At 35.9% G+C, this 11,397-nt stretch overlaps 1 protein-coding gene across 2 annotated transcripts in view; it reads right to left on the bottom strand.

Moving 5' to 3' along the window:
• Positions 1-2,758: 2,758 nt before the first annotated feature.
• Cad87A (cadherin 87A) overlaps positions 2,759-11,397 on the bottom strand; it is an 88,634-nt gene continuing 79,995 nt past the window's right edge. For both annotated transcript variants that reach the window (XM_088256654.1, XM_088256655.1), the window contains exons 29-36: positions 10,721-10,953; positions 9,799-9,975; positions 8,965-9,077; positions 7,514-7,674; positions 6,591-6,748; positions 5,664-5,778; positions 4,011-4,209; positions 2,759-3,083 (exon numbers count right to left, since the gene is read on the bottom strand). In XM_088256654.1, coding sequence (XP_088112780.1) covers positions 2,862-3,083; positions 4,011-4,209; positions 5,664-5,778; positions 6,591-6,748; positions 7,514-7,674; positions 8,965-9,077; positions 9,799-9,975; positions 10,721-10,953 — 1,378 coding nt within the window. In that variant the 3' untranslated portion in view covers positions 2,759-2,861. The remainder of the gene's footprint in view (positions 3,084-4,010; positions 4,210-5,663; positions 5,779-6,590; positions 6,749-7,513; positions 7,675-8,964; positions 9,078-9,798; positions 9,976-10,720; positions 10,954-11,397) is intronic.

The raw sequence follows: 11,397 nt of genomic DNA, 5'->3' as shown, positions 1-11,397 counted from the left end.
TATACATAAATTCAGTGGTGGAGCGAAAAGTGATTATTTGAAGTAATATTATTTGTATGAAAATAATTGTAAACAACACTCAAAGCTAGTAAGTTTTATAGATACAAATAAAAATGTAAATGTTCATTTGTTCAACACTTTAACTCCCCTAAAGAAAGACTCCTTAGAAATTTTGACACAATGTTGTATTCAAATATGTGTGTGTTATTTTATACAGTAAACTGTGACACATCTTCTTACCTTTGACGTGTAATAACAAGCTTTTTGAAATACCACTTTTTTACTACAATGGCAATGCCATCTGTTGAACATAACAGCAACACACGCAATTCTAAACATCTCTCATGGCAGATATCATGCTTCTTGATAGCTGGTGTCACTTATTATGTTTTCAATCGCATTGTTGTTTCATAGATTTTTAAAATTTTTACTACATTATGAAACTAAACATATCAGAAATCTGTGGTTTCTTTCTTATGTCTTTCCCATTTAACCAGACTGAGCCACAGCGTCGCATGGACGGGTAACCATCTGTAAAGCTAATAAAAAATAAATATCTATATATTTAAACCCCTTTAAATAATCACTTCACCACTGAGTTCTTTAAATTATTGACTGCCATAAAGAATTCACAATACTTTGTATCAATTCACTAAAATATATTTTTTTATTAAAAAAATAATCAGATCTCTTCAATAATCTTGACTTAATTGATTAAAACTACAGTAAAAATATAGTGATTAAACCTAACTTTGATACAAGGTAAAATATTTAATATATTTTGATGCCTTTAAGGTAAAATTTACAAATATCACTTTTTATATCAATTATTCATTTGTCTCTTAAAATAAGGCATTCATTGTAACATTTATACAAAAATATTATAAAATACATATAATAAATAAATATATCTGTATACAGTTCAGTAAAAGAAATGTCCCGATGGCAAATTATCAAATCTAAAATCACTTCAGTCTTAAATTGGGTTGATAATATAAAATAGACAATTCACAAAGACGGGGAGAATGCAAATGAATAATGCGCATCATCAGCCAAAATACATGTGATTGCTATTTATAATAATTAAAAAAGACTTGGAAAAAATATGGATTATTAAAACGTGTGGTGATTTACCTCTAAATTATAGCTCCCTCCCATCTTTAAATTCATTTATAACAGAGTTATTTAAATACACCCATACCTCGCTATACGGCCACTCTTTATACGACATTTCGCTATAACCGCCCTCTTCAATTAAGGCACATTTTCGATTTACAGCCTTTAAAAATGTTTCGCTATAATGGCAAAAAAATCTTTTTTGATGTCGATATATCTACATGTTGCCAATCACTGAAGAACGAAATAGACAACTTATTGTCAAAAAAATTGTCCAACATTGTTTGTCTTGCCTTAGCAAGACAAACAATGTTGGACAATTTTTTTAAGGCAGGCCCATTCTTACCAGCGAAAAATGACGACGGCAGTGATCTGCAGGTTACCATTTCTTCATCGTCTTCAGATTAAAGCCATTTAAAAAAAATGCATGTATACATACACATATTTTATGTAACATGAAATATTTTTGTTGGTTTTTGGAGTCTGTTATTATTTTATGTACAAATTTATGTACTTGTTATGTATGTATTTTTTATTTAAATCAAATAAAAAGATAAAATGCATTTTGATTGATAAACCATGTTACATATTTAACAAATTTGGAACCGATCCCATTTAATTTGTATTAGAATAATTGATTCCTTATACGGCTTTTCGCTTTGCGGCTAAGTTTCATAGAACGTATCCAGGCTGAGGTATGGGTGTACTACAAAAGAGCCATAAAGAATAGCTGCCTGTGAAGAAAAAATATTATATTGAACATTATTACTAGATAAAAGTAATAATTGGCACATTAACACGATATTTACAAACAATGGTACGAAAAGATAGAATAACGTTACAGCATTATACAGTATCCGGTTCAATATTTTGTTTCTAATCCTACATTTCCCATATTCAGCGTAAGGAAGGATACGTATATCCTGGCTTAATAACTTGGGAGAGTGGTCCCACTGCAGTCCTGAGTCGCTGTTTAAAACGACTGCAGATAAAGCAAAAATTGTCATGATGATTGCAAACCTTCACTGTGGAGTGGCACAATAAGAAGAAGTGTTTGTTTAAAATGTCACACAGATGTACGTACTCTTTACAATAATACGAGTCAAATTGCTTTATTTGATCAAAGGGTTAACATAACTACTTTTATTTGTAATTTAAATTTCACTCGGAAAATACCACAATCTTCTAAAATCTATTGTGACTTGCATTTCGATGCATCATTCCGCATAATTTTCGAACACCATATATGGTATGTTATTTATTGTTTCGGGATTTGCTTTAATGTATTGTAGTACATGATTAAACACTTTTTTACGTCTTGAGTATTATATTATTACGACAAGTTTTGGAAGCTACATATGCTTCCATCTACAGGTGAGAAAATTAACTTAAACAGTTTATATTTACATTGTAGATGAGAGCAACTGTAGCTTCTGAAACTAGTCATAACCATAAATTTAACCATATATGGTGTTTAAATTAAAATTTCACATGGTTTGAAAATTATGCGAAATGCATCAAAACACGTGTCACAATAAATTTGAAGAAAAAGTAGTATTTACCCAGTGAAATTTATATTGAAAATGATAGATATTACCACAAAGTGACTGCCAAATCAATTAATGAATTCCGGTTTAAGAGATTTTTCTGTTATTTTTTTTTTTATATATATGTATGTTGTAAGCGACACACACATTTCACATTTTTTGTATAAACTTGTTCTAAGGTTGAATATTTGGGGTGGGTCACTGCCCTTGGAAGTGTGTGGAGCGCGGCGGGGGCTCGGGCGTGGCGGGCAGGTCGGGCTGGAAGGTGCTGCCCTGGAAGCCGAGCATGGCCTCCAGCGCGGCCGTGCTGTCCGCCATACCCGGGGGCGCGCCCGCCGACCCGTTCTGCCCCCGCGGAGCGTTCAGCGTGGCGTAGTCCCTCTCCCCACTCCCCTGGATGGTCGCGTACGTGTTGTCAACCTGTAACAGAGTACATAATAGTCAAATTCGATACATTGAGATCTCAAAAGAAATAATGGAGATATATAATATTCGACGCTTTGTGTTGTGAGATGAAAAAAATATTTAATTTTCAGGTTAACTTATTGTGACTTTAGGATATACATAGGTTGAAATACACTTATCCGCACCCGATAGTGCTTAGGACACTGCATCATTTATATAATAATAATAATAAATCTTTATTCTAGCTTGACTAAGTGGTGGGTGCAATACTCAGTCAGTCATATATGTTTTACATTTTTTTTTATTTTTTATAAAATGAAATTAAAAATAATAATCAAATAAAAATAAAAATAATGAAAAGAAACGGCAAAAGAAAAAAAAGAAAATTTGGAGAGATGTATATGAAGATTAGCTCGTTGGCAAACGCAGCACTGTGCTCCAGTGCCGCCACATGTCCAGCCCCCATCTGTGCTCCACAAGCCGATATAACACTGAGTTTATATTCAGTGTTATCTTGATCATTAACACATGAAAGAAGGGTGATCAGCCCTCCGCATCAGGTACCAGTCCAGGGTAATATTGGATAAATATTAAAGTTAAAAAATCACTTATAACATTTATTTTAATGTTATTAATTGATATGAAGTGGAAATGGGCCGGTCACATAGCCAGAATGACCGACGACAGATGGACGAAATGCGTTCTGGTGTGGAGACCGAGGAACCAGAGGCCTCAAGGACGTCCACCGATGAGATGGGTGGACGACATCAGGAAGTTTGCTGGAAGACAGTGGATGGGGACGGCGCAGGATCGGGAGGAGTAAAGGCGGAAGGGAGGCCTTTGTCCAGCAGTGGACCTCAACGGGCTGATATGATTAATTGATATGAATGAAACAATTAATAACAATTGAAAGTATGAAAGAGCTAGTAAGTGAATAGGTACGGTGGGCATGTCCTGGTGCTGCTCGCTGTTCTCCCCGAAGACGTTCATGGTGAGCTCCTGCTCCTCGTAGAGCCGCAGCTTGTGCTCGGCCCACAGCGGGTTCTCCGTGCTGCCGAGCTCGGCCAGCAGGCGGCGGCTGCGCTCGCGCACTGACCCCTTCTCTCCGCCGCCGCCGCCGTCGCTCGTGTGAGGACTCATCCTGCAAGAGGAAACCAGTCAACAATCTGAGCGAGCCAAAACATAATCAAAACATTATATTTATGTTATTTTTTTACATCTCATTAAAAATGAAGAAGAATATGGAAGTCTAGGCATTCACGGGGCTGACGACCTTTATAGGCTGATTTAAGTGATCACTTTACACATGTGTAACATTCACCAATTCTACCCATTATTGACAACCACACTACTCAAATTCTTGGAAGTTCTATATATATATGAACCAATTCAGAAACATTGTTATTGAATCACTAGAAATTCACTAGAGACATCTATTGGTGAGATGAAAAGAAGCTTTTTATTGAGCAGAAACTCTTATATCAGTATGTGAGGTCCGAATCCTGGATTATAATCACATACATGAGAAACGCCAGAAAATATCATTTTTATTATTTAAGCTTATAATTTGACCAGAAAATTTATTTACAACATTTTGAGTGTGTCCAAATACTTGTTCACAAATCTGGATTATCTCCAATTATAGGAGTTAATTTTCAAAATTAACACACTCAAAATGTTGTATTCTTTTTATACATTTGACATTTAATTTGTAGAACTCCACTTGGCCTCACACCCCCTTTACTATTGTTGTCTCCCATAATTATTACTGCACATGCTATAAGCAAGGCTATTTTCTAAAACAAAAAAGCTCCCGAAACTCACTTCATGTCAAGCTTTTTACTAAAAACAAATCATATTACAATATCATTTAAATATTCATTATAATACCATATTTTATCACTTTGACAAATTAAATAAATATAGATACGTAAGCGCAAACATTGTTTTGCTTAATTGATTTTGAAAATTAAAAAAATATATATCCGTGAAAAAAGGTGCCAGAACGCCGTTCCGCTGCGTTCATAGAAAAAAAGCCCTGGTTTATTATTAAGCCCTATTATTACAGTACCTAGAATTGTATAGCTATATAAGAACACTCTTCTTCTTCTTCTTCTGTTCGTGTCAGGTCCCAACGACATCAACTATCACTTGAGAGTATTTGTCCTTGTCTTGGGCAGCTAAGGACCCTCAGTTCATTTAATCTTCACAGTAGTTTGAAAATGCCATAACAAGGCGAAACAATTGTTACAAATTTTCTTTCAAGCTTTCTATTTGCTTACTTTGGTAGAGCGCGAGAGCCGCCAAAAAACTTGTACAGATCGGAATTGGGTTTGTGGTTACTTGTGATTAATATAATATATGACCCTAATTTTTATACTTATTTGGGTCGGAGTTGATGAAAAAACCGCCCGACAACAATGTGTTAACATAAGCCATCTGTGTCCTGTCAAATATATCCAAGAATTGAAGTGCAGGGTTGTTCACCCTTTATGTAATTGATAACTTATGATCAGGTCAACTCCGGATCGATCCGACGAAGTGCTCTACGCATCACCCAGATGGGGATATAGGTTAAAGAAAAAAAGTACTTGCCATGATTTAAGGCAAGTGCGTATGATGACGAAAGCAACAATCCCAGCAAACAGCACGATCAGGAGCGCTATGAGGCCGGCGAGAGCGGGGTCGAAGGAATCTTGCGGCACTGGAGCTGAGAAAAAATACATACACATTATATAACATAAAGAATGAATACAAATTTAATAAAATATAAATGCGTGATTTCTCTTTTTCTATTTAACCAGACTGAGTCATTGAAAAATTAATACTATTTTCTCATTAAAAAATAATAATAGGAAAAATATGTGAATAGAATGAATTAAATCATTGTGAAATTAACACTCTCCTTATCATTCACCGTTTGCTTTGCGTAATACTACTTTTAAAATGTTTTAAGTTATATTACACAAAGTGAACAGTGAGTGATAAGGAGTGTTATAAATTACCATACACCAGGTTAGTACATAATGCTTTCAAAATACAAAATACACTGTACACCCTTTGCATTGGAAAGTTTTTCAGCATGTGGATACCATCTACTAAAATCTTATGAGACTAATTATTATTTAATTTTACTTATATAAGTATCATATGATTCTGGTTAATTATATTTAAAAGTAAAAAACCAACATATGAAAATTTTGAGTATTGTTTTACGCCTGCAGACCACTGGCGACGGGATTTGATAATTGTGTACATTTAGTTTAGACCTTGACAAAGTGATTGGTACATAATATTTATAAATAAACATTAAAGAATTTCTTCTTTTCTGACTTTGAAATGAGGCCAGAGCAGAAGGTAAAAATACCCTTCTCTCCTTAAGTATCAATCGACCGAACGGGTAAAAATACCTTTCCCGTCCTTAGTATGTTAAGACTCAAGTAGTATGGCAAATCATGCATGCCTCTTTGGCGGCACTTCAGTTATATTGGCTATGAAATGGTCAGGAATAAAGAAACATACTTTTATGTGAACTGCTCGCTGCTACAATGGCCACTATCCCCGAAGCGTTGTAGAGGTCTTTGGGATTATCAAACTGGGCATCGATAAACTCCAGAACTCTGTCCACCGGCATTACGGCCGATGTCACCGGATCCACCACGTGGAAATTGACTTCACACCTGCAAGAACATGTGTCACTCAACAAGACAAATCAGTTGTGACATTAATGGCAAATGGTGCAATTGCAACATCTTTAACTAATCCATTTTAATATTTTTTTTATTATAAGTAAATTACAAAGCTACGAGAGTCTAAGAGATAGAATAAGGAACTCCAGGATAACATATGGGGTCGAATGCAGAGCAGACACCGCAATAACAAAAAAACGCGCTAAGAGTGTCAGAAATGAAAACTCTTAGGAGCATATCTGTCAAGAGTCTACGAGATAGAATAAGGAACACCAGGATAAGAGAAATATGTGAGATCAAAGATGTCGTTAGGTGGGGAAGGCATGTAAGGAGAATGGAACCATCCAGACTGCACGACCAATCCCAAGACAGCCGACTACAAAAAAAATAGATTGACAGCTGGGAATCAACATCGCAGGAAGCTAATCCCTCTTTAAAAACAGTCCACACCTTGAAGAAGTTACAAATCAAGATATGTCAACAAAGATGAATGAGCTTATTGAGATGCGGATATGGAAGACAGGGCATATGACCTGTTCAGACAATTCTGGTATATTGTTTTTTTTATTTTGATTTCACTCGGTAAATAGCACTATTTCTTAAAATCTGTTATATATTCCGCAGAGAAGTATTTTTCAAAACCGGTTACTAAAATTTCAGTAAGTGGTTACATACTGACAAGTATGATTTTTTTGCAGTAAAAAAGTAGGTATATTAATTGATATATGAATATCTGAGAATATGTGGATATTTGACCTGTCATCGTTGAGGGGGTTCTGCTGGACAGAACTGACCACGGCTAAGGCCTGAGTGGCGTTGTTCACCCGAGAGACCACCATGGGGAGCTGCTGCTTCACCTGGCTGCACTGCCTCGAGAACTCCAGACGGATCAGCTGCTCCATCGTGACTACCCAAATCTAGACAAAATACAAACAGATTAGCTGCTCTATCTTGACTACCCAAATCTAGACAAAATGCAAAAAGATTAGCTACTCTATTGTGACTACCCAAATCTAGACAAAATATACATAATCAGATGTTCATTTTGTTTGTATGGTTTTGTTTGTATTTTTATACAATCCGGGAACTCTCCCACATTGTCAATTCCGACAACATCTTGTCGCAACCAGATTGCAGTTTTTTGTATGAAAAATCTATTGATTAACTTATTTTTCTATTAATTAATTGGGCAGTCATTTTGTGGTAATATTTAACCATATATTTGAATTTCACATGGTAATTACCACTATTTCTCGTGTTGTATACACGGTGTTTAAAAATTATACGGGTGGATCAAACCATGTGACACAATAGATTTTAAGAAATAGTGGCATTTACTATATGATTTCTTTATTATTCATGATTTTAACACATTAGTTACGGCAATGTTTTGATAAAACTGTATCTTGAGGCGGGCGACATTAGACAGCTGTCCGGAAATATAAAATATGTCAGTGAACTTCATATTTTGAACTTGAGGTTGAACTCGAAAACAATACAAAAACGGTTAAATGGTCTCTAACGTCTCAAAATAAAATCATGTTAGTCCACAAATCACAAAAGTAAAAAAAATGTTAAAAACACTAATAAAATATTAGAAAATAACAACACAGTTTAACAACCGCCGAAAAATCTGCGAATAAAAAATGATTTATGGGCTTTCCCCACACGCGTTTATTGCTTTGTAAGTACCAACTGCCGACTTAAGTAAAAGACAATGATCTTTGTATTTTATTTCATTTTAGGACAAAGAAAAAAACGCACCGTCTGTATCCATTGTTTAAAGTTAATTTGTAACATTTCCTTCAAAACAGATTACGACCATTAGCTATGTTTTGAACCCGTAAATATCGGTATTATTTTTTATATTACAGCGACATCTATCCACTATACAACAAAAGCAAAAAGGCCAAGAGATTAGAAGTTTATGACGTGTTTTTTGTATACTAAATTGAAGGTAGCCGAAATGCACAAAAATGTGCACCCCGCCACCACACAAGGTTTCTGAAACGCACAAATATGTGCACACCGTACACAATGTGTTAATTTGATTTATTTAACAAAATGAAGATGTTTTAAGATGCATGAGAAAAGTTATCGCCCCAATACAGAAAAGAAAGCTAGTATTTCATAAGGGGAGTGAAATACAATGTGTGACATCTGCGTTATTGAGTTTTTTATTACACGTACAAAACATAAATACTCACATAAACATCGGCATTTGCTTGCCGTCGCGGCGGCTGACTCTCTTGCGCCATGATGTTCAGGATAAATCTGTCTTCGTTATATCCCAGCATGAAATCAGCTGTCAGGAGGTCACCTGTGGAAACCGATAAACATTAAACCCACTCATTCAAAGCCTACAAAACTCGGCGCTCGATAACCCTGCCTCACCCGGCAGAGGAAAAACTCAGGACACATTCAAGGTCCCACATTCGTTTGTCTCGTGTGCCTTCATAGAGTATTTTTCTGAGGTCTGTCTTATGGGGTAAATTATTGTACACTTTGAATTCATTCATTATGATCATATAGAAAAATTTAAGAAGTAAAATGTAGTAAATGAAGTGCGTACTTTTCCTTTACTTAAGGGTATTTTATATTTAAATTCAATTTATTATCTGTTGATTTCTCAAGTTCGCCTCCGTAGTGTAATGGTCAGCACGCTCGGCTACTGTTTCTGGTGGTCCCGGGTTCGATTCCCAGGGGGGGTCAAATAAATATAAGTGATTTTTTCACTTTAATATTTATTTAATATTACCCTAGACTGGCACCTGAAGCGGAGAGCTGATCACCTTTCCTTCATGTGTTTACGGCTAAGATAACACTGCGTTTATATATGATGCAGTGCCCTATGGACCATTTGGGTGCGGATAAGGGTTTGAGTGAATGAATTCTCAAGCAAACAATACAGAGGAAATGAGGAAACACTCCTACTTATTCTCTTTACCGGGTATTTTGAGAAACTCGGCCACCATTTGGTCCACATTAGACCTAGTTTTCGGGACTCTACTGTGTAAGTATACGTGAGGTAAGTACTGTACCATTTTCGGTAATGTTGAAAGGCGATGGCACGATGGAACCGGTGGAATTCTGACTCCCAAACTTGTAGAGGTTAGAGGCACCGATGAGGTAAGTGATGGATCCATTATCTCCATAGTCCAGGTCAGTGGCTTCCACTGACAGAATGAATTCGTCCTTGTTGGCCGTAGAACTAACACCTAAAAAAAAGCATTGATATTTGAAATATTCGATATCTTCCACTGTGAAGCACTGTACACTATAGATGTGCTTAATGGGTAACTGTTACTTTTTCTTAGCTTATATAAGCTCCAGCTTCAGTTTGGATGTCAAATTATCAAATAAGGAGCTAGTTCGCTGATTGGCGTGATAAGCTTTAAGTGATTGAATCAAAAAACGAAACTGAGTAATGACTTCTATTAAGGAGATCGTTATTTAATTAAATTATTTAGATTGCCCATCGCTTCTAAACACCGAGGGGATATATTTTGCACATTAAAAGTATTGTTAACTTTGTGGCATGGTAAAATAACACTACTTGTTCATTCACTTTTGTGTAATACCGTTTTAAAACAATAGTTTTGGGGTAATACCAGTTAAAAACAATTAATTTTGAGTGGTATTACACAAAGTAAACGATAAATGATAAAGGTGGAGACTGACCGGAGCATTTCGTCGTAACGTAACATGTTACGATGCGAGCATTCAGGCAGTCAGTACAGCGAGCCGAGCGCTCTTTTCATAGTTTCGGATGCTCGGTGATGCTCGCCGCGAGCGACGTTATGTTACGACGAAATGCTCCGATCAGTCTCCACCTTAAGGAGAGTGTTACCAAGGAGATATCTTTTTTCTTTGACCATAGTCTGCACCCAAATAGTGTGCAGGGTTGAATAAGAAGAATTACTTTGGATGATCATTACAGGAAAGGTTAGTAAAGACACGAACCAGCATAGTAAACTGATTTCTCAAATTTGGGCGCGTTGTCGTTCTCATCCAGAATTTTGATTTCCACGTGGGCAATGCTCTTGTCCCTCTCCATCTTGTAGGTGAAGGTACCGTTGGCGCTTTCATCTTCGCTGTTGGATTGGTCCAGGGTCACCAGCAGAGGGTTGGCTTTGTTGTCGAATATGGGATCGTTGCTGGCAAACACCGTCAGGGTGTATTCCGACTCCTCTTCTCTGCAAATTCAATTCAAATTAATAGATTTATATTTTCCACTGACACTTCGTGATGGAATTGCATTTTTAATATATTATTAGATTAAAACCAATATTTTTAGTTTTTCCACTTTATTTTTATTTGACCAGCGACCGGGTTTCGTCGTTACCGACATCATCAGACTGGTCTGATGTTGGTAACGATGATGTCGGTAACGTCAAATAAAAATAAAGTGGAAAAGCTAAAAATATTGGTTTTAATCTAATAATATATCAATTCAAATTCATCAATTACTACATTGCTAAAAATATATTGTATATTTTTGACTTAATATAGTTAGAAAAAATATTACAATTTAATTTATTTGCTAGACATTTGTACCTTTAACTCTTAATACTAGTTATGCTGTGCCTTTCCAAAAAAGAGACTAAGCTCTTGAGCTTGGAGCGGGACTCAATGTTTAT

Source organism: Brachycentrus maculatus, unplaced genomic scaffold, assembly GCF_059751285.1.
Source record: "Brachycentrus maculatus isolate JH-2025_06_01 unplaced genomic scaffold, ASM5975128v1 h1tg000065l, whole genome shotgun sequence".
Taxonomy (NCBI): Eukaryota; Metazoa; Arthropoda; class Insecta; order Trichoptera; family Brachycentridae; genus Brachycentrus; species Brachycentrus maculatus.
This window is presented reverse-complemented; position numbering and strand designations above follow the sequence as displayed.